This window comes from Molossus molossus, unplaced genomic scaffold (genome assembly GCF_014108415.1).
Source record: "Molossus molossus isolate mMolMol1 unplaced genomic scaffold, mMolMol1.p scaffold_m16_p_5, whole genome shotgun sequence".
Lineage (NCBI taxonomy): Eukaryota > Metazoa > Chordata > Mammalia > Chiroptera > Molossidae > Molossus > Molossus molossus.
This window is the reverse complement of record NW_023425388.1, coordinates 66,321,564-66,346,523: the sequence shown is the minus strand read 5'-3', so window position 1 is coordinate 66,346,523 and position 24,960 is coordinate 66,321,564. Positions and strand designations below refer to the sequence as shown.

At 37.4% G+C, this 24,960-nt stretch overlaps 1 protein-coding gene across 2 annotated transcripts in view; it reads right to left on the bottom strand.

Annotated features, from left to right (window-relative positions):
- Positions 1-6,818: 6,818 nt before the first annotated feature.
- Positions 6,819-24,960, bottom strand: part of GSK3B (glycogen synthase kinase 3 beta) — a 179,611-nt gene continuing 161,469 nt past the window's right edge. The window contains exons 10-11 of one of the 2 annotated variants that reach the window (XM_036243905.1): positions 18,962-19,060; positions 6,819-6,995 (exon numbers count right to left, since the gene is read on the bottom strand). In XM_036243905.1, the coding sequence (XP_036099798.1) occupies positions 6,928-6,995; positions 18,962-19,060 (167 nt within the window). In that variant the 3' untranslated portion in view covers positions 6,819-6,927. The remainder of the gene's footprint in view (positions 6,996-18,961; positions 19,061-24,960) is intronic. The other variant, XM_036243903.1, reaches the window with a different exon arrangement.

The following is a 24,960-nucleotide window of genomic DNA, read 5'->3' as shown; positions in this document are numbered from 1 at the left end:
GGATAAAGGAAGGTGAAGGGATTAGCTAAATAACACATATGCATAGCCTGTGGACACATATAATAGTTTGGCGAGGGCTAAGGGAGAGGGCAAAGGGGGGCTGGGTGGAGGTGGGCAAAGGAGAGGAAATAGGGGACGACTTCACTAGTGTCCATAAAAAATTTAAATTAAAAAGAGATGGAATGAAAACTCTCACCTCCCAGTATTGATTTTAAAAATACTTGGGCAGTCTGGACAGTGTGGCTCAGTGGACTAAGCATCATCCTATAGACTGAGAGGTCCCTGTTTGTTTCCCAGTCAGGGCAAATGCCTGGGTTTCGGCTCGATTCCCAGTAGGGGTTGTGCAAGAGGCAGTGGATCTGTTTCTCACATTGATGTTTCTCTCTCTCCCTTCCTCTCTAAAAAAAAAAAACAAACAAAAAAAAACCTGGGCAGTTCCCCAAACATTGCATTGTTATGTACATATGACATCAGCATTATAAAAAACTAAGTGTATTCCAAGTGTGGTTAATATTCAAGGTTAGATACACCAAAGAGCTCACACAGGATACTTCCTTTCAGCAGCTTTGTGGATTTCATTTACAGAGCTAGGAGCCAGACTCGAATGTCCTACTCTCAAACATCATTTCCCTATTGCTCCCTCCCCTGAGCTCTGAGCATGTAGAACTAAGTGTCCATTGCTAGGCATACCTGCAGCCACTGTTCTTTTTCTAGGTCTTGCCTCAGACAGGGCAGGATGAAATCAGTCTCCAAAAGTCAGGAGAAAAGACCTTCTAAGAAGTTACTGTTTACCTTCTGGCTCCCCCATCAGTTGAAACCACTCAGCAGCCAATCCCCCAGATTTTAAGGATCCAATAAAAGGCTTGACATCAGTAAGTCCTCTTTGTGGAAAGGCCCAGGGTGGCTTCTCCTTTCTGGAGAAAAGAGGATGTAAAGAGTAACATTCAGTTGACCATTGACCATCCCTTCTCAGCTCTGACAACTCGTGGCCTCATCATTCCATCTTTCACAACAGCTTCCGTTTTGCCTTGGACACGTTCCTGTAACACACCCACAGCTCTCAAATCTGAAGGTGCTAGTGGGTAAGTGAAATATCCCTACACCGAGGACTGGGTGACTACCCCATCATTGTGGTTACTTCCTTTCACCCACTTCTCGAAGGGGATCTACCTGCCTTCCTAACTACCCTTAGAACACCTGAAATGGCACCCACTGTCACTGCGCCCCCACAAATGTAATCCCAAAAGACTGCAAATAGACTCCTGGGATTTTAAGTTAAAAGAGTATCTTGCTCAATCCCCAAACAGGGCAGGAAATATTAGTGAATCCCAAACAAATACACTTCAGTGCCATCAGGAGGCAGGCCCGTCCCACAATCGACATCTTAACCCCCCACCCCCTTTCACTCTCACACAGCAGAAAAATTAAGTAAATCAAGAGGACCAGACTGTATCCAATATAAATTTGTTTTTATTGAAGCAGCAGTCACATGACTTTATATCTAGCCTTTAGATTAGGCCTGACAGTGAGCCAACCCTAAAAAAAAAAAATGTTTCTTTTTGCACTAAAAGACATTACATGTTTACATACATCATCCAGTATTGGAAATGATCAGACTCAAACACAACATGTGTTGGTTACCTGGGAGGTACAGCCCCACTGTTTGTGGTGTTCATTTATTTTACAGATACTCCCAAAGACCATTACTAACGGGATGAAACTTAAAAGAAAATACAGCTACACCAAACCATGAACACAGTATAACCAAAGACAGCAGCTTATACACTTTTAAAAAAGTTGTCCCTTTCAGGGGTGTTTTCTTTCTTCTCAAAGCAGTGTCTACAAAGCTTCCTCTGCATCAAATCCAAAGGTTTCCGAGATGGAAGCTGCACCTTCGGGGCTACACAATGGATTAAGACCATTTGAAAGAACGAGAACTAATGTTCGTATCTTGATTTTTGTAACAAAGACCCATGTTCTCTAACTGGAGGAAAGGAGATGGTGGTGTGACTACATATTGCAGTGGCAAGTAGGCAGGGTGAAGAGGGCTGGCACTGAAATAAAGACCACACACTTGTGAATTTTAATTTCATTTCCAGGCTAACCTACTTTTTATTTAATGCAAATTACAGTACCAGTTAACTAGTTCCAAACCAAGTCACATAGAACAAAATGTATTTACAAGGGAATGGGGAAAGGGAAAAAAAACATTGAGCATACTTTTCACAAAAAAGTTTATATTTAAAATGAAAAAAAAAAAATCAGTCACAGAGGCATTCAAGTAGTAATAATGTTATACAGATTTTGCTTTTCCTTTATATCAAGACAGATTTGCACAAGTGTTTGCAATAGTTTGTATACAACCCACAGTCCTTTATATATATATATGTATATAATAAATTTTGTTTTTTAGATTTGTTTTTAAGATGGAAGTGGTCACGCTAATTGGCATGTGTACAGGCCCAAGTGATCCATCGGCAACACATTTATAAATGCAAATATTACAGGCAAGCACATTTCATACATCTATCTGCATCTGCCTGTAGACAGATCTAGTAAGAAAAAAAAATTAAAAATTAACACAAGGAAGTCTACTTTGTCAAGCTAACCCCTTATGTACTGGTTGTCATTTTGCTTTTATTGCAGAGGTGCAAAACGGAGCAACAAACTTGAATAAAATGTCATAACCCTTGTGAAAATAATCCAAACCCCAGGGATTACTTTCAAAGCCTCTCAAACTAGACCTTAGTCTGGGACTCTACTCTGCTTCTAGTTGTCTCTTATTTTCAGTGGCTCAGGTTTCTATCAGAAAAGACAGATTTTATTGTAAAGCATGCTTAGTTTATTTTTCTACAGAGGGGAGAAAGTGTTTGGCTCTGTGATTAGATGATCACTAACAAGAACAGGAATCAGATACGATTTTGGTTTAAAACAAAGAAAAAAAAAAACCCCAAACTCCTGGGGATCTGGCATTGGCCAAACTTCCTTTGGAAGATTCCAAAGTTAAATCCCTTAAAAAGGAAAGGGAAAAAGAAAGAAAATGCCAGTGTCTTTACATCCACAGGGATAGAGAATACAATAGTCCTCTCAGAAACCTTTGCATTGGTGCAGACAAGATGACTGGTTAGGCAGGCTTTGTTAAAACACAAACCAAATCTATGTATCTAAAAATTAAGGACTTTAAAAAATGACATCACTGGAAAGAAGGTGCGGTCTTCTGCCTTGCTGGAATGAACATACGATGTTTCAAAAAATAGGAACCTTTGGTTTGGTAAAGTTTGTTTTTTCTTCTACTCAAGACATCTTATATGGAGTATTTGGAGGCAAAACAAATTTTTCTTTTTCTCCTTTCAAAAAAAGGCCTTCATAATGGGCACACAGTCAGAATTAAACTGGTTTTTGAAAAAATACATTAATGTGACATTTTGCTGAAAGGGGTGGAGGTGGCGGGAGGACAGGAACAGGCCGAGTCCCTTGCTGAACAAGTCCTCTGCGGCTTGCAGCACTCGGTGCACTGGCTGCTGGCCATCACACCGCAGCATTTCAGACCACTGATGAGCAAAACCTGGCGCTATGAAGAAACTCGGACTTACATAAACCAATTCTCTCTCATTGGTGAGGGAAGATGAGGAGAGAGCGAGCATGGAATCTGCTGTTTGTTAAGACCCATGGTTAGGGTTTGGGGAAGAGACGAGCAAAATCTAACCTAATCTATTCATGCCCTCCAGCTCTAGGGCTCCCTGGCACTACCCTAAGTCCCTGGATGGCCTAAGGATTCAATGACACCGGTCACTGCTACTGAGGAAGAAACAGAAGTTCAGAACCAAAAGAAAGGCAGGGCTTGAATGACATGAGATTATGAACATGGTTTCCTCTTTCCACTCCTGGTCTCACTAAAAATCACTGTGAAGGGCACAGACACTGTGTTATGAGTGAGCTATTATTTCAAAGGGAAAGGGAGGGGATTGGGAGACATGGATAGAGAAACCAATTAAAATTTTAGAAATGGAAAACAAAAAAACAAACAAACAAAATAACCAAACACATGGAAGCGAAGGCACTCCAAACTATATAGATACACTATACATTGCTAGAGTTATTGTTACAATAATACAGGCCGGTACCTACTGTACAGAGTTAAAACTATATGGCTTTAAAAAGCTCGTCTACATTTTGTCTGATTATTAAACAGAATCACTGCCCTGAACAGTAACTTTTTGCTCATTAATAACAGTTCCTGGGTCCACATATTTACATACAAAACAATAAAACTTAAATTTAAAAACATTGAAAGAAAATATAATGTACAGCTTGAATTTGGTGAGGAGCTTTTTATTATTATCTTTTTTAAATTTATTTACAAAAAGATATTCAGAGACCTGGATCTCACTTGTATAAAAGAGCTCTGTGATCCCGCCATGATCCTTGAGAAAGAAAAAATCACGCACCTCAGCCCACACACACACACACACACACACACACACACACACACACCCCAGATGAGAGGAAAGCATTGGCCTCTTCTCTCTCCTTCTCTCATCCCATTTATTGGGGGGGGGGGGGGAGTATTTCATTAAACAAGCACAGATTTTTATTGACTCTAGCAATTATACCAAATCCAGAGTAGTGTCTGTGCCCAGATGTTTAGCTGGGCAGTTTGGTCTGAAAGCAGGTCCATTTCTGTCACAAATCTGCTGTTCAGCTTATTTATAAATCTTTTCTGAAAATGGTCTATCAAAGCCATTCCTTTAGGAATCATTTTGCCAAATACTTTGATTCAGACGTCTTTCAAATCTTAACTAGCTCTCAAAGGCTCATTATGAAAAGTAAACGTCAATCAGCTTGATTTGGTTTGACGGAGTATGTTTCCTTTCTCATGAACTCTGCTTTAACGGGAGGTCTGAGAAACCCCTTTGTGGCCTAAGAGCTTAGCGAGACAGTGAGTGAAAACCAAGATGACGCACAGCTGCCGTTCGCAGGCTTCAGCAGGCAGCAGGACTCTCCCGGAGTCATGCACTGGGGTAAGAAGCAGCACAGGCTGTGGGGACCTGCGTCAGGGCTGTCAAGAGACTCTACTTCTACATCACCTGAAGGGCGAGAACCTTAACATGACCTAAGGTGGCAATGAGAAGGGTGCAGGTGGGTTGCACACAATCTAGGGCTCAGCTCTGCAGCCCTACGGTTTTCAGCTAACCTTGGAGGGTGTGTGGGGAAGGAGTGGGTAGGGGAGAAAGGCGGCCATCACTCAAGTGATCTTTAAATGTAAAGTACAACTGATTGTGCCTTAAAGATTCATAGGTCAAGTAATGGCCCATAAGCACCAAGGTGACTAAGGTTAATTTTAGAGTATATAAGGCCCACATAGATGTCAACCTTAAAAGTATAAAACAAACTAGTTGTGAAAATCTATTTTCTCACTGCAAACATAATCCTTCAATCCTCCTTGCTTTCCAAGGAATATTGCTTTTTCTTCAAAAACAGAGACTGGTTCTTAACACCGTTCACTGATACACAAAGAAAACAGAAACAAAAGTTCTTAACTGGGTGTGGGGGGAAACATTCTTCTCACTCTTCAAGCAGTCAATTGTGATACTGTGGACAAAAAGAAAAACAACAACAACAAAAGGCAGTATTGATCTATGTATATATAACACATATACACACATTTATATAATCCACTTTCCTATAAAGTCAGCAGGTAGAGTGACTGTTTATATCATTTTGATGTGGTTTTTAATATTCCTACCGTCTAAAATCATAATGGCCTATCTGATATGCATTAATAAATAAAATTTAAAAAGCATGAGGTTAAAAAAGCTGAAATTAAATAGATTCTAGATTTGGATTTAAAATTAGAACTATGTGCAGAATGTGGCAATTTCTACAAGCTCAATCTGTAATTTAAAACTATGAAAAATAAACCAGTAGACTGTTACAGTTCACATTATTTAACTATAATGTCCTCTCAAGTGTATCTTTCCAAGGGAAGCAACTTTAGAAAAAATCTGGACTAATTCATTCACAGTGGTGAGATCTGCCCCTGGCCTCTCCCTTTCCTCCAGGTTCATCGGCTTTTGACCTCTGCAGTCAGAGTGGCTGGCTCAACGTCCTTTTCAGTCTTCTCCTAGGCCACTAGTTTAAAAACCATACTAAGATTTACGAGAACCTTTGGCCAGGCAAACAAAGATGCCCATGTAGAACACCCATGCTCCTCCTCTGACAGCCTTCTCTATAAGTTTCTCCACCACTAGCACTCATTAAAAGCAAAACAATTTTAACAAATCAATTAAAAATCTTCCCCTTATAGTTTCTAACTTTATTGACCTCCCTGGGTTACGAACGATACGCATTTCTTTTTTTTTTGGTCTGCCACACCTGCCACCAACATGCAAAAGGCAAGTTTTCAAACACCCGAGGATATGGATTAATTTTACAAGTGACATTTAAGTCCCCACGGAGTTACACCTGCTAAGCTCCCAACCAATTTCAAGTTGTGCACTATACCAAAGTCTTACTCTTGACTTTAAAAGAACACAAAGTTCAAAAAAACTTCAGCACAGAACAAAGTTTTCTTCTTTTGTGGAAGGGGCATGAAGCAGGAGTCCTGTTTTTAAAATATACAACAGCAGACTTTTGATAAAAAGATTGTCGTGGGAGAGAGATTGTGTGTTCTAGTGCTCCGCTTTCCCCTCCCTACAACCCTCCCACCCCAGGGATCTCCCTCAAAGTGAGAATACAATGAAACTGGTTTGTATTTATAGATATTTTACAAGGTTAAATAAGAACAACAATAATAATTAAAAAATTGAACACTAAAATGAACAGGTTTTTTTCCTCTTTTTAATTTTCTTTCCAAACGTGACCAGTGTTGCTGAGTGACACTCAAGTAACTGGTGGTTTCTCCTGTGCAGCGCTGCTCAGGACTGTTCAGGTGGAGTTGGAAGCTGATGCAGAAGCGGCGTTATTGGTCTGTCCACGGTCTCCAGCATTAGCATCTGCAAATTAAAAGTCCCAAGAGAGCATGAGCAAAGCTATAAGACCTCAAAGAGAAAAGCACATTGACTCAACTGCAGACTGTGAGCTGTGTGGCCTTCCAAGTTGTATCTGAAATGTTCTTTTAAATATGGCCAAGAAATCTGAATTATTTTCTGCTTAGAGATAAGTCCATGCATTGGCCTGGTCCTGGTACAGGACCATACCAACTTTGAATAAGTTACAGACTCAGGTAGCCAGAGACCATTTCTGTCAAAGCTCTTGTCCTGGGATCAACAGCGTATGATACTCAGTTGGAATCTAGCTCACCTGAAAATACGCAGCTGGGAAAACTCATTATTCTGAACCATGCCATCTGCCTAAGTGGGTAAAATGGGTGGAGACAATGAAAGTGACAGGCAGAAGTGCTATGTATACATCAAACTCAACTATTGCTTTCTAAGTACAGTCCATCTCTGTTATTCATAGATGGAAGACAGACAGCAAAAAAGATATGGCCACTGCAGTACCAATTCACTTAAGTCAATAAAATGTCTTGTCAAATATCTTGGCACTGAGCTTACTTTGCCTAATGCTTTGGAAATACGTGTAATTTTATAACTAACCGTAGCCCCCCCTCCCCAAAGGTCCATTATTATTTCACAATATCCGTTAACATTTAAGCAAGCATGTGTCCAGATTGGCTCTCCATCTCCGGTAGCTATTCAGTGACTGGCTTAATTAAGTTGCATCCTTGTCATCTCACACATGACTGGAAAGATCCTGTTGGGCATATTTTCTCCCAAACACATCATGCTAAACCCTGCACAACAAGAGAGGTGGCTTGAATGAAATGGACAACTTCCAAGGGCTATCTCCCTAGCAGCTACACCACCCTTGACCGTCAAGGCTGATGACACCAAAAAAGGGATCCAGAAGTTTTCTCTCTCTAGAGACTGTAGTTCTTCTATCTCCTATGGTAGACAGAGTAAACAAGGTTACAGCTGAATGCAACATTCAGTCCTTTGATTTTTCTACTTTAAATTTTAAAATTACAGCAAGAAACAAAAGACCCCAAGGACACAAAGGAACTCTTAAAAATTAGCTTTTCAGTTTATAATTTCAGTGGCCATGCTATAAAAAGTATACTCCTTTTCTAAATTCCTGATTTTCCTGCCCTCAAAACAATCTGCCTTATATACATTTAAATCAGACTTTGGGGAAGAAATGCTTCTTCTGTTTTTACACAAATAAGTGCAGACATTATGGCATCAGGGTCCATGCATTAGCTTACTGCCCACAGCATGGACTCACAGTTAACTCATTGGTATGGCACATAAACAGGTGGCAGGAAAGGGTATATGACATAGAACCTGTTCTCCAAAGGCAGGTAAACAGCCTTTTTTCTAAAAGTAAGTTAGTATTGCCCGGCTAGTACGGCTCAGTGGTTGAGCATCAACCCATGTACCAAGAAGTTGCCGGTTCGATTCCCAGTCAGGGCACATGCCCAGGTTGATGTTCTCTCTCATCAATTGTTTCTATCTCTCTCTCCCTCTAAAAATCAATAAAGGAAAGTAAATAAATAAATAAATAAAAGTAAGTAAGTTAGTATCTATGTCTAATGCTTCACTCATGACTCCTGATCTTTCTCGGATATGCCCTGCTTAGCAGGAGTTTTACTCTCAATGAGCACACAAATTCTGTGCATCAATAATAACCTAATGTCACTTCCTGTTCAGGCCCCAGGTTCCTGTAAGCCTTTCTCAAGAAAAACGTTCATTTTCATAATTTAGACACAGCTGCATTAAACAACAGCCCAGAGAAAGCCCAAAAGGCCACAGAGCTATTTCAGAATTAATATTGTTCCTCACATATCCAAGCATACTGTAGCATTTCTCATGCTTTGTATGGCACTCAGTACCTATGCGTGATCATCATCAGACAGCACTTCTCTCCCTTTTCTGATTTTCTCTAGGACTTAAGAGATTCACTAATTATCAAGAATTTATCTGCTTGATCATGACATCAGAACACATACCAGCACTGTTGGCAGCTCTGGCCACAGCTGCCATTAGGATATCAGCCAACAACCACTAAGACTTAACTATGTGGACATCCAACCCATTATGTTAATTTGCTCTTTGGCAAAATCCTATTTAGCTACTAATAGGCAAATGTCCTTTCACTGGCTACTACCTGTGAGCTTAAGACATTCACAAAACTAGTCCCAACCTCTTTGGATAAAGTCAGAGGCTCCTTGTACGAGCATAATAAAAAGCACAAGACTTTTAAGTGGGCATACAACCAAAAATGAGTTCACCTTCTGAACAATAAAATTTGAAAACACACTCATGCTCCCCAGATTTGTAATTTAATGATCTTTTATTTTTTCTCTGAATTATTTCTAAATCACTTGAGCAAAATTTTAATAGCTAATAATTTTTATTATAAATATCTTTAATACCTAAAGTCACAGCACTGTACTCATTCATAAGGAAAAAAACAAAACAAAAACCTTTGCCTAATGCAATGAACTGTACTTAAAATCACATTATACATGTCTTTGTTGAGGAAAAGAACAAACTACTAACTCTTTTTTTTTCCACCCAGAGGGAGACAAAGTACAGGGAGGAGAAAAGCAAAACAAGTGAAGTTCTCCAAACTCCAATGGTAGCTCCAAAAGAACATCTGGCTTAGTGACTGAACAAAACTACATTTCGTAAATTCTTCTTGGTACATGATTATTTTGTTTCCACTGTTAATTCTGTAAACTTATTTTATATTACTGAATTAATATGGGCTTCTATAATAATAATAATGCTCCTTAATTAAAAATTCCTATATATTGTCACTTGATTTGGATGTTTATGGTAATTTCTGTAACTTTTCTTTTCAAGCATTTAAACTGCAAAGCTTTAAAAAGCAGCAAAGCTTATTTTGCTTTTCTTGCATTTTCTTCCCTTTACATTCATACTGGTGAAAGTGACACTGCCTGGAATTATGGGTTACAGGATGGGCTAAGATCTTTTGATTAAAAAACATCCAATTCAACTACGAATCACCAAAGACTGAGAGTACAGTTTCTTGTTTTCAGTCTTGAGAAATGCTCTTCTAATATTCATACTGACAATCTTTCTTACACCTAATTGAAACGTTTATTGAGTATGAAATTGAGTACAACTTAACAGCTATGTGACTTTGGAACAAGTTACTTAACCTCTCTACCCCTTAATTTCCTCACCTGAAAAATGGTGATAATACTACCTACTTATGAAATAAGGCCTATGAAGTGCTTCACATGGGTCCTGGCTTATAATAATTGTTTAATAAATGGAAAGGTAGAAGAGATATCTAAAAATAGTTCAGTGTGACTTCAATAACCACCATCAACATCATAATAACAGTGGCAGCAGTTAACATCTGAGTGCTTACCAACAGGCCAGTGCACACTGTGGGCATGTCATGTAGCCCACACAACAATCCCAAGAAATAGGTACAATCACCCACATTTTGCAAATGGCAAAATGGAAGCACAGAGATTAATGTGCCTAATATCGCAGGGCTAAGAAGTGGGAGAGATGAGGAAGAGAATGATGACTTTTATGGGCAGTAGGGAACAACAGAAAAGATTTCTTAGCCAAGGGAGAAAAGAACTTAATTTCCTTCAGACCCAACCCCTACATAATCCACTGTGATTTCTAGAAGCCTACTTTTATTATCTAAAAGGGTTACTACATTAAAACATATCAGTAAATTTATGTTAAGAATTAAAGGTATAGTTATGTTATTTTCTAATTTTCAAACAGTCTGCATGAGATGTACAGAGATACAAATGTTTTGGAAAGAACTATAGAGCTGATAGTTCACTGACTTTCTAGCTTCCTAGAAACCAATGTTCATTACCACCCTTCTTAGGCTGCCACAGTACAAACTGAGGATGGCTTGAGGGGTAATGGAGAGAATAATTAGCTATGGGGGAGGAAAGTACAACATCATTTTTACATACTGTGGTAGATACCTTCCAAGATGGCCCAAGTAAGTCATAACTCTTGGTGTCTATGCTCTAATGCAGACTCCTCCCCCAGTGAATATCATTGGTTTGCCAACAGTATATTGCAGAAATAATGAAGTTTGACTTCCTAGATTAGGACATAAAAGACACTGTGGCTTCCACCTTATCCTCCTCCTTGGATCACTTGGTCTAGGAGTAGCCAGCTGAAGTAATATGAGACAAGTAGTACTTTGGAGAGGTACACATGGTGAGGGACTGAGGTGTCCTGCATATAGCCAGCAGAGACTGACCAACCGCACGAAAGAGCCATCCGGCAAATTTATTTTCCAGCCCCAGGCAAGCCTTCAGATGTTTGCAGCCCAGGCTGACATTGTGACTACAACCTTATGAGAGACCCTGACCTAGAATCATCCAGCTAGGCTGCTTCTGAATTCCTGACCCATAGAAACTATGTGGGATACAAAATGTCTACTACTCTTGTTTTAAGCTGCTAAATTTTAGGGTATCTTGATATGTAGCAACAGATAACCAACAAATACAAGTATGTCAAAGAACTTAAATGCCAGTTAGGATTTATGCTCACAAGCCCCTGAAAGCACCACTGACCAAGTCTCTCTAAAAAATTAGGTATTCTCCTAATAAATTATACAACACAAGAAAGAGTGAACCATATGATCAATGTTTTTTCCCTAATCCTAAGAGAAGCCGATGGTTCCACAGCTTTTCTACTAGATGTGACAAAGGGAATTTGTGCATGTTATTTACTAAAACTAATTTTATTCTGTGTTAGTTCAGAGGTAAAAATGACACACTGGGCAATCCCACAGTAAAGCCAAGGGTGCAGTCTTAAGGTATCAGGTTCCCAGCAGAGCCCATGAGGCTGTGATTTTGTTCTAGAGTGAAGTTTTACATGAAAATTTCCATGCATGATACATAAACGTTTTTATAGGAGAGGATCCAGTTTCTCCCCAGATTCTCAGAGATCTTTAAGAGTCCCTGGATAATCCAGCCCTGGATCTGATGGGTAGCTGTCTCAATACTGAGGAAACTGCCCCATCCACTTGCTGAGATCATAAACCAAAAGTTCTCATTTTGATTCTTCACACCTCCCCACCTCAAGCACATCTAATGCATCAGCAAGTCCCGTCCCTCCAAATGTATCAGACCAAATATGCTAATGGGGAGGGGAGGGAGAGTAAATGAAAAGCCCATACTCACAAACTGTAGCTAAAGGGTTTAATTAAAAAAAAAAAAAAAAAAAAGTAGAAAACAAGTTGGGAGGAAAGGACAGAAAAAAACATGGGAGCTGGGTTCCAAAAGCTCTGCCACCATACACCAGTATTTTAGAACTATGGGTCTGTAAAAGTTAAAGCCTTCTAGTTGATACAAGTGTTCATTGCCTGGCCCAGCAGCAAGATCATTACATAGAATAAAAGGTACCCTGAGCTTACATTTAAATTGAAATCATAATGTACACTAATGAAATCAAAGTATCTCCTGTAAGAAGAACTTGTTTTCATTTTTCTCTTTATAATGTCTACTATGATTCTGACCATTTTGCCTGTGTAACAATGAGGGAGGTGGAGGGGGAGTCCTCCTCAGTAAAGCATCTTCACTTTTCTTTTCATATCATTCCGAGGAAAAGGTGTGGCATGAGACACCAAGATATCTTAGTCATTTAAAAAAATAGAAATGAAACTCAGACACCAGTGAGCCAACCATCCACCAGCAAACCTGGAGGGCTTGTCAGCGAATCTGTTTACATCTGATCTGCCAGCAGCAAACAGGTCTTACTTGCTTAGTTCAGGGGCAGCGCACATTTTAATTAAGAGGCTTGGATATTCAGGGTAGGTAACTGAAGGACATGAGGACACAGAAAACATTTTCAAGTTAAAATAACCCAATTTAGGAATAAAGAATAAGAAAGGGCCTATGAATATAAGCAGGTGACTTCAGGCAAGAAACCAAGGAACACTTGAACACATAGAAGGTCGGATAGGACATTCACCAACTTAGAACTGATTTTGTATTATTTTTGCAGTTGTGTGTGTGGGGGGGAACCCAGGGAACATTTTTGACTTAATAAGAGAGAACATGTTTTGCATTTAAAAAAACAAAACAAAAAAAAACAATTTCCTGTAAGTCATACTTAGCACTGTTCTGGTGAAATAACGACTTAAGCTAGCTTGATCTGAGGTATTTATACAGGGTGGGGGCAAAAGTAGGTTTACAGTTGTTTGTATGGAAAAGAATACAATAATAGAGAATAGTACAAGAATAAACGCTGTGTTTTGTGCACTCAGAACTGTAAACCTACTTTTGCTTAACCCTTTATATTAACTCGCCAAGTGAACTCGAAACCCTAACAGAGGATAGATACAACCTCACTGGTGTCAGTGAATTGGTCAAAAGGGCATGTGTGCATGGAAGTCTTATTTCAAACACAGATCCAATAGGAGAAAATTGGTAAAATACTGCACCTAAAAGACAACCATGTTCTTTGGCTACCAAGTCAGTAACACCTAAAAAAAAGCATATGCACCCTATACCCCTCACCCAAACTCTGAACTGGCTAATGTTAAGGTAATGGAGAAATGGGAAAAACAGGCACTGCCAGTGGACAGTGTGAACTGGTATAAGCTTTTTGGAAGGTGGTTTGACAATATGTATCATATTCTTCATACGTTTTGACTCAGCAAATCTACTTGTAAAAACTGGGATACAACTCAATGTCTAAGAATAAAGAATTGGTTAAATAAAGCATGATATAGGGTTAGAATACCAGTTGAATACTACATAGCCATATACTCCCATACCCCAAACAGCATAAGTCCATTTTTAAAAAGGATGTCTCTCTGTCCATTCATATACAGACTAACATATAAAATAATGTTACCTTTGATTATCTATGGAAGTGAAAATATAGTAGATTTCCCCCCTAAAATAACAATATATTACATAATTAGAGAAAAATCCTCCCACTCCTTTTTCTAAGCTGCATACTTTCATAGAATCCCAATACATGTAGGTTAACATAAAGAGAACAGAAAGGACAGTGTTAGGGAAAGGAGCACCAGCAGGCATACACTGCAGATTCTACAACTAAACAGGAGATGGGTACAGCTTTTCCAGTGCACATGTATAAGTGGCACAGAAGAACAGGACTTAGGGAGTGGGAGAAGGGATGGTAACTGTCATTTTACTAAAGTGAGAATTTGTTACACTGACTTAGTTTAACATTTCATCTCTCAAAATCAGTGGAAACAAACTGCAGAAAATTGTTCTGGGTTTAAGCTATTCAACTAGCAACAACTGGCTGGTGATATAGAAGGTGACAGAAATTTGGGAGTAAAAGTAACTAATAGCTCTGGCTAAATCTGAACCATGACATTAGCAAAATGAATTTCAAAAAGTTCAGAGAACTAATTGGTATAATTTTGTGGCTAGAGTTTTCAAAAGAGGCTAATAACTAACAAGAAATAGAAAATTATTTAAAAAAAATTCTAACCAAGCAATTGTAAATAATCTTAATGCAAAGTAGAGGGAAATAAAACAAAGACAGCAGCTTAAAGGGTTTTCTTATATGAGCTCACATTAAAAATATATAACTTTAAAAAGAAGGGCACATATACTGGGAAGAACAGAAAATAACAATGTGAACCTGTAAGAACAGGCCAGGTTTGGTTTGAATAAGGTAAGAGCAAAAGGTTTTCAAAGCAAGATTGAAAAAAGTTAAGCACCCTGACCAGGTAAAAAGACAGAGAAGACAGACCTTGTCCAATTCCTATCATGATTCCCCTTTCTGTTAGAAAGGTTTTCAACCTGGAAAGGACATAACAAAAATCCTAATAAACAAAATGCAGCCCATGAAAAGTGAGAGCAATCTACACATGTAAATGCCATAAAACATAGAACCTATAGTTCAAGAAACAAATTCTAACATGTACTACAGTAATGCACAGTTTATAAATATTTAGGCACTAGAAATGTACCTAAGTCTTAAAAAAGTTTTATTTTCATCTTTGATATTATACCTTTACAATAGAAACAAATCTGAAAGTTTTTTTGACAACAGTAAAGCATTTTACAAAGTTTTTAATAACATCATTATGTATATTATGTAAGGCTGCAGCTAAGCCAACAACAAGAACCAATCACCCGAAGACCACCAGAAATATAATCTCTAGTAAGCCTTGCCTGGAGACCGATTTAACTTATTTTATCAGCAATACCAAAAAAGAAAAAAGAAAAAAAAAAAACAAAAACTTTAGTAGGCCCTGCCTTATACTGTTTGATAGATTAGTTGCTTGAATAGACACAAAAATTGATGTGTTTATGAAAATTTAGAGAAGATATTCAATTGTATAGAAAACCTGACACTTTAGAACAGGATTAGGTTTTAAAAGCCTCATTACATGGAGGGCATGTTAACCATTATTAAAATTTGAAGGACGTGTGTGTATGAATGGGTTGGTTCTATGTAACCCTAAAGTAGAATCACTGAGTAGAAGGTATAGGGGAACAAATTTCAGGGTGAGAAAAGGATAAACTTTCTAACAGAGTGATTCAAAGATGGAATGTGCTCATTCTTCCATTAATGAGCTTCTAATCGCTGAATATACATAAGCATGGGAGAGATGACTAGTTCTCAGAAGATATGAGAGGTGAAATGAAATCAGTAGTTTTCAAATTAGTTTTAATAAAAGAACCACTACACTGAGAAACCTTACCCTGAAGACTGATACACAAAACAGAGAGAAAAAAACTGCTCTAGTTGAAATTCCCTACCACATCTCACACTGAATTATTTTAAAATCAGATCAGGTGCTCTTCAAAGCAGTTCATATTTGATTAGTAAAACTACAATTTCTCAAGATTTATTACCCTAGATGGTTTAGATGAATGGTCTCTCCAATGGAGTGAATGTGAGGATCTGTTGGGAGTGTGGAGAAAATCATAACATATATATCAAAATAAGAAATTATACTTTATGGATTGAGAGTAGTAGTACCTGTAACTTTCAAGAGTTTGTCATGTCAGTCAGAGCCATGATCAACTATAATGCTCCCAGAAACTGAGGTGTTTTAACAATTTAAAAAGAATGTGAAAGTTTTTGAGAGACAGAAAAAAAATCAACACCCACACCTACTAATTTAACATAACTGTTTTAATTTTTGTATATTTATATCTAGCCTCTATCCACATGCAGAGACATCTGGGGAGCTATTAACATGGTACATGAGATTTTTAAGATTTTCTCCACATAAATTAAGATGAATTATTTCCACAAATGTCTATAAGCTTCATAATAATTTTATGGTTACATAGAAATGAAGATTCATAATGTAGTAAAACAATTTCCTACTGTTGACCATTCAAATCAACTGGCTCTTCTCTGTTATTATATAGTTATTCTTATCTCTGTACAATGGTAGCTTTTTTCCTTCTATTAGATGTATCCTGAAGATAAGATCCCTAAAGTGGGATTAGTGAACCAAAAAGTATGAACTTTGATGGTTCTTGCTATATACAGTAATGCTTTCCAATGGGTCTTAATCAATTCACCTGTAGTCACTACCTGAACCTTGAACAAAACACTAGCTGAGCACTTTGTACATTTTGTACCTTACTTCTCATAGCTACTATTCCTGTTTTATGGCTAAAGAACCTGAGGCTAAGGGAGGCAACAGAGAGCATGTATATTTTAAGGTCTTACTAAAAAATATAATACACACTGCCAAATTCTTATTTAAAATATATATTCACATACATATGTATTTATTTAAAAACAGGCAGCTGTTTATGTCATACAGTCAATCCATGTATCTAGATCAGCATTTCCTGAGGCATGTTGGATGACATACTTGGCTCTCATTACTTTGGCTCCAAAGAAAACTGTTTTCCTTTAACTATACCATGGTGTTATGCCTTTGGCTTACACTGAGGGACACTTAAAAAGTATCCATATGAAACTCACTACATATTACATTTATTGTTGAAATGGTGATGAGAACTTCATTTACTATATCTCTTCAATACCAAATCCAAGGCTCTCAGGGAAAAATACTTCTCAAACAGCGGGGCCAGAAATACTTTGCTTTTCCTAAACCACCAGTGTACATTTTATCTAATGAACAATGGAAAATTTTAACAGATAACAGTATTTACTTTAACCACTAGCAAGCTCAGAGCAATTTCTGAAATCCTCTTCGGTAACTATTAAGATATTCAAGGCATGCATTTCTCTCAACTAATTTTAGCCCTGCTCTCTCAGCCTACTATTCCTCTATTAAACTCCCCATCCCCTGATTTACTTCAACTTTGAAGTAAACTCTCAGGATCACAGCCCACTTTCCATATTTCTGTGGAAATCTGACTTCAGTAGCTGTAAGAATGTGTGTGTATATACACACAAAGCAATTAAAATATATGTATTTTTGTTAACTACTATAACCTGAATCAAAGCAACATAAAAATAAGCTTACACTAGGCTCTACTAGGTAGACAAACTGCCTAAACACCTAGTTTACTTTAACTAGTTTAGTATCTCACATTAAGAAAACCATTTAAAATTACTCAAAACTTACCAATCATAACTCTTCTTTTTATTCACAGTCTAAAGCAATATTCTAATAAACTCTGGAAACTAGCTCAACAAGCAAATGCATCTAGTTCAGGGTTAGTGTCTATTTCAAGTCTTGAACAATCAACATAATCTACCTTGTGATTTAGTAAGTTTATTAACAGCTCATCTAGGCAATCTGTCTTACTTATAAATAAACAGGTCTCACACACACACACACATATATATACATATAGATATATATATGTTTAAAACCCTATCTGTTACATTTAAAAAATGTAAAGCACATTTCAGTACATATTTGGTTTTTACAAAATTACTCCAGTACAGCACTGCCTCATTTCACAGAAATGAGAAAACTAGTAAGACATACTAAAGCTAACCAAGTTCAAATGACTTTCTCAAAGTAGCATGTGCTGATAGAACTAGAAGTAGAAAAGAGCTCTTTTTTCCCAGACTTCTTCTGTAACAAAGGTAGGACATGGACTAGCATGAAATGTCTTTAATCTTCACTAGCAACATTCCAAAAGATTAAGATTGGACAGAAACAAACACCTCTGTGTCAGACAACAGATGGATTTTGGCTTTACTGCTGAATGCAGGGAGTAATGAAAGATTTTTATCTCCTGCAGCATAAATGCCCTTAGGCAAAAATGGGTCTGATCAATCTTAGTTCAATGAAACAGATGATGTAATGAAAATAAAGTCAGCTCCTGACATCTGCTTTTTTGTAAGAAAAAAGGGGATACCAAATTCTGAGCCTGATTATGCTATTTAGTACATTTCTAACTTCATCCAGCCATTCTTCGGAGGACCTTCAATTCACTCAAGGGTTGAGTATTTTCAGAATATCTGTAATGACAGTGATTAGTACTAAATCAGGCCATACCATTAATTGGCTAAGCTGTATCCTGGGAGATCACGAGGGCTTTTTCTCTTTTCACAGACAAGATCTAGTCACATTTTAATCTAAATCTTAGTTAAATGTATCTGCATTGCAGTTTTAGTCCTGCATTCTATATTTCATACTTTTTAAAATTTTGCCTCTCCAGTATACTACTATAATTTGCATTCAGGGTGCTGGAACGAAAATGAATTATCTTCAGTAACATTATGTTTGTATAGATTGCTTTCCACTATCGGCATCTTATTTGATATATATCCATCAAGAAATTATATGAAAAGCATGGCTTTTAAAATAACAAAAAAGTATTTAAGGAGTCCTTTTTGAAAATAGAGTACTATTTTATTCACATTTATTCATTTGGCTGTGCTGTTATTGATACTTGGAAGGTATTAAATATTCACATGTATCAAAATAAATAAAATGGAGGTAATATGTCTTTAAAATATATACACATATATATTTATAGAAGAGACTTATGTGTTCTCACCTGAGGCTGCTGTGGCATTTGTTGGGGTTGAAGCAGCTGCTTGAATCCGAGCATGAGGAGGAATAAGGATGGTAGCTAGAGGTGGATTACTTGACAGTTCTAGAGAAAAGGTAAAACATAGGTTAGAGTTCATTTTTAACTCTGTATGTGAAACAACTTTGTTGGTAACAATAAATATAAGATACTACAGTAAAACACCGATTTTAACAACAACAAAAAAGATGTGATAAACCTACATCTGAAACTAAATCAATGAGCCACAGAGAAAGCACACAGAAATGTTGTGATACACAACCAAGGCACTATCTGCTAAAATTAGAATATGTTTGAGATCTAAAGCTATCTGGGAGAAAGGTACTGGCCAAAAGTTTGAGAATAAGCATATTAATAAAATATGTTAACATTTTTCATTTACTTAAACATACGAGGTTTTCCCAAACGACTCTGACAATACTTGACTACAGGAATCGAGGGTGATGGTGTCAGAGGAAAAAGAATATGACCTGTGTGTCTGCATATGTATGCACAGACAACCATGCATATAACAACTTACCCAACTGTTTATGCAGGTAAGATCTACTTGTTCAAATGTTAGTGGAAATAGTGGAAATAGGATTTAATAAGCATTTCTTTAAAGTCTTTCTGTTTTTACTAAAATAAGAATGATTTTATTCAATTCTATTTTGCTTTGAATTCAGTAAGATTGTTATTTTTTAAAAGTTTGAAATAGTCTCTTTATCTGTATGTAGAGTTTCTCTTTGTCAATTGTATACAGACTGGCTTTCTTTAAAGAATCAAGTTTGTATATGAGCCTTAAGAAAGAATTTAAAGATGGTATTGGATCTAATGATATAGACAGATAGTAAGGGATGGTGGTGAGCTCGTACATATATAAGAACCTGGTGTTAACTTTAGGTAATGTGACTGTTCTCCCAACATTTAACCAGTGAGTGTTCATTTTCACTTTAATAAAGGTCACAATTTAAAGGAATAATTACACGACCATACTAGCTACAGAAGGACATTATTCTCCAACCTACAGCATACATTTTGACAATTCAGATATGGTGTGGAATTTTAAAAGTTGGAAAGTATTCTTTTAAATTAAAATAAAATTTACACAAAATCAACCATTTAAAAGTGTAATTTAGTGACTTTTAGTACATTCACAATCTTGTACAACCATCACCTCTATCTAGTTTCAAAACATTTTCATCATCCCAAAAGGAAACCTCTAAGCAGTCCCCATTTGTCACTCTCTCTAGACACTAGCAAGGGAAATAATGTTTCAATGCAGTAGCTTAAAAATGTTTTCTGGTGCAAAACCCCTGTTAGTATTGACTTACTCAACTTGGTACCTAAATGTCTAAATGTTGTACTAAATTAGATACTAAATGATATCCAATTAAACAAGAAACAATATGCTGATGCCAACATTTATAAAAATGAATGGGTGGCAAAGTTTAAAAATAAGAGGAAATTATCCTCCCCTTTCCCCTCTTAAATGAGGAAACTTAGGTCAGCTCATCAAATAACTGTCTTTCCCTGAAGACAGATGAAAAACCACTGCCTTAATTAGCAGGTTCAGAGATGCTGTTTCCTTATAATCTACTTTAGTAGCTGTTTTAGTTCTCACTAAAGAAAACAGGAAAATCCTCTGTGGTTTTACTTCAAGTCAGTTCAATTTTATTTTATATTTTATTTTTTTAATCCTCCCTGAGGATATTTTTCCATTTATTTTCAGTCAGAGTGGGAGGAAGAGAGAGAGAGAGAGAAACATCAATGTGAAAGAGACACATCGGCTGGCTGCCTCCCACACAACCCTGACCAGGGCCAGGGACTGAACCACAACTGAAGTATGTGCCCTTGACTGGAATAGAACCCGCAACTCTTTGGTCTGCGGGCCAACGCTCTAACCACTGAGAAAACCAGCCAGGGCAAGTCAGTTCAATTTTAATCAGAATCTTATACCTAGTAAAGCAAAGAGAATCCCAGCTGCCATGGCTTACTGGTTGAGCATCAAACCATGCACCAAGAAGTCATCAGTTCGATTCCTGGTCAGGGCACATGCCCAGGTTGTGGGCCTGATCCCCAGTGGGAGGCATGCAAGAGGTGGCCAATTTTTGTTCTCGCTCAACGATGTTTCTATTTCTCTCTCCCTCTCCCTTCCTCTCTCTCTAAAATCAATAAAGCAAAAAATTGTTTTAAATGAATATGGGATGAGGTAGTTATTGTCAGTAACCTAAAAGTCAGATTTGCCCTGGCTGGTTTTGCTCAGTGGTTAGAGCGTCAGCCCGCAGAACAGAGTGTCCTGGGTTTGGTTCCCACTAAGGGCATGTACCTCAGTTGCAGTTTGTCCCCGGCCCCTGCTGGGGTTGTGTGGGTGGCAACCACTCGATGTGTCTCTCTCACATCAATGTTTCTCTCTCTCTCTCTTTCTCCCTTTCTCCCTCCCACTCTATCTGAAAATAAATGCAGAAATGTTCTCGTGTGAGGATAAAAAGAAAAAAAAAGGAAGATTCACCATCCAACAATACTGAACATGAAACAACGTATTAGGTCCCAGAATACACACAGAGAGAAAACATTAACTGTTCTTGTCTGATCAACAGAAATAGAAAATGGAAAGACAACTAGACAAACAAGCTGGCAAGAAAAGCATTCAACCTATACAGGATACAGGCACTTAAAAAAAATTCTCACCAAAGGGTATTTTCCCGTTTATCTTCAGAGTGAAGTGTAAAGAGATTGGGGGTGGGGGTAGGGAGAAACATTGATGTGAGACAGACACATCAATTGGCTGCCTTCTGCACGACCCCGACCAGGGCCGGGGACTGAACGGCAGCCGAGGTACGTGCCCGTGACTGGAATCAAACCCAAGATTCTGGTCTGTGGGCCGACGCTCCAACTGCTGAGCCAAACCAGCCTGGGCAGGATTCAGGCACTTTTTATTTAAAAGATCTCTATGACCAAGTACCCAACATCTTAAAAAAAAAAAATGACCAGAGATTTTAATATAAGACTTTTTTGACAAAGCTACTCTGAAAATAATCTTTAAAATAAACTGAATATCAGGGTCTGTGGTCACTTTACTTACAGTCCATGCTGTCCATTTGTTCCCATTTGTTCTGTTACCAGATCACCTATCTTTCTGTATATCTGGTGGCTTTGTGTCTTATTCTGAGTAAGGGTGTACACACACACACACACACACACACACACACACAGAAATGTACAGGGCTTGACAAAAATGATCCTCTTTTTCCTTGGGTGGTAGACAGTTATTTGGTCTTTGGGTGGTAACTAATGAAAGGAAAGGAAAGGGGGAAAGTGAAGAAAATAGAGGGCAAAAAAAGGAGAATCTGCCTTGGCCAGTGTGGCTCAGTTGGTTGGAGCATTGTCCTGTACACCAAAAGGTGGCAGGTTCGATCCTCAACAGTGGCAGGTATAGAGGCGGCCAATTATTTCTCTCTCTCCCTTCTTTCTAAAATCAATTTTAAAAAAATATTGAAAAAAAAAAAAAAGAGGAGAAGCTATGAAATCCTGGAGCTTTTGTCATATCCAAAGACACAGGGGGAGAGTATAAGTTCACGAAACAATGCAAAAGACTAGGTTTTTAACCTAGAGTTGCCAGTAAATGGCCTTTTTCTGGGCATGTGGGAGGGGGGTGGTATGGAGGACACTTCTGCCAACTTTTTTGAGTCAAACATCCTAAAAGTTAAGGAATTCTAAACTGAACAATCACGTGTAGTTCTACACTCCTCCAACCTCTACCTCATTGTCCTCTTCACTTCCTTTATTATAGGCATTTCTTAAGGTCCATCACTTTCCATCTATTAGCTCTTCTCTACTTTAAACAGCTTATTAACTGTCATAGTTTTTGTCTGTGTGAAGGAGGAAGCCTTCTTGTACTCGTTATAGTCCTCTTCTGTACACCACAAGTCTGTTCCTTTTGTGGGTTCTTCTATGGGGCTGTCACAACTAGTCCAATATTTTTGTATCTGTTTTTTGCTCGCAATAATTACTCCCTACTCCCAGTCTCCCTGACTATCTATGGCCAATAGTAGTAAGGAAATTGAGACAATGGGTGTGGACACAAACTACAGTGAAATATTGCAAAAATGGATAACATTTTATAGAGCAGAAACAGCAGAGCAATTAAACTTTTCAAGATCAGAACAGCGTGTGTATTCTTGAATACAGAGAATAAGGAGCGTGTAGAAGGGACAAAATAAAAAGTAAGTTAGTATTTATTTATTAAATATGTGTGCCATATGTATTCGGGCTTGAGAGTAGGAAGATATTAAGGGAACAAGGAGGCACACAATATTGAAGTGGGGCTAGCTTTGGAGAAGAGGCAGGATTCTTGGGAAGAATAAGAGACAAACTGTTACCTCAGACACATGATTAAAAAAAACAAAATGTGGTTTCAGAAGGTTGTAGAAAAGTTAATATATGATAAAGATTTCTTCAACTAACTGCACATGCCATGAAACTTTTCATCAAAAAACCACTTAGTAGTTTATCAGAAATTATTAAGAATGTTTTGATGTCTTACGTGCTCTATAACCAAACATTTCTTACATGCACAATTTCAAGAAAAGCAAAATAAATTTTAAAATAGATATCAATAAACCACCCAACATAGCTATCAACCAACCAAAAGGTTAACCAAAATTTATTTAACAAAATTTTGCTGCACTGTTGTTTATATTGCGAACTACAGAATAAAAATTCCTATGAAAAGACAAACTGGATAAACTCAACCACACCTAACCATCTGACAAAACCTGAAGTTTCCCTTAATCTAAAATCTCTATTCTTCCAAATATAAGATTCCCCAAAATTAATGATAAAAAGAAGTAGGTAAAAATCTTTCCTAGTTTTATTAGGAGGGGTGGGGTAGGGTAGGGTATATTTATATGTTTGTTCAAACTGTGTAGTTTGAAAGATGAAGATAAATTTGAGAGCAACAATCAATGTGTTAACCAGAGAACAGAAATAAAAGAACACCTCTGTTGACTAGATTCACTCTTACGATGATGGACTAAAATACCAGTCATCAGGTAGAAGGGAGCTTCTTCCTGTTGGCTTTGCGGGAGCTCACCCAGCAGATCCCCAGAAAGGAGACACTATAAAAGAGGCAGACTTTCTTTGTGTGTATTAGTCTCTCTCTATATACATATATACATACATATATATACATACATATATATACACACACACACACACACACACATATATGAAAATTGCAAATGGTTGTCTACATAGTTAAGCTGTTATTTCTCTCCCTTCAAAAAGGTTTAAATGATTTAACAATGGTATGCTCATTTCATTTGTAAACTTTTTTGAGCAGTAATTCAGATGATGCACCTTGATCTCACACATTACTGAAAATTTTTTTTAGATAAACAAGAAACCTCCTCATAACTGCTTCTCTCCTCTCCTAACAACTTCAAAGTGCCTAGGAAATCCCTGACCAAGTTCCAAATGCTGACTACATGTATTCCATACTCATTCAGAAAATTAAATACTAATTAGAAGATCAGACAAATAGTAAACAAATTATTACAAGGCTTACTCCTGCTGCTTGGTGATACTGGTGATGTTTCATGTGAGAAAAACATGGTATCTACAAAACCCATAATTATTTTGCCTCAGAACTGCCCAAGAGGGAGCATCACAACTTACACCAGTCACCCAAAAATGTATGAATGTGTTCAGTGCACTACATTCACAGTGGTGATATATTTTAGAAGTTATATCAGGCAAAATGTTAATATTTAAAAATTTCTGGTGATTAAAAAGAATAAGCTTTATAACCTAGAAATTTTATAGTCAGAATTCCATTCAATGAACTTGAATAAATGTAGCAGTACTCTGAGTTCTTTTATCTAATAATAACTTTTGAAATTTTAAAAATAAAACTTAATATTTTGAATTCTGGAGGAATCAGTCTATATTTTTATATATCCATTTATACCATGATTTTACATATC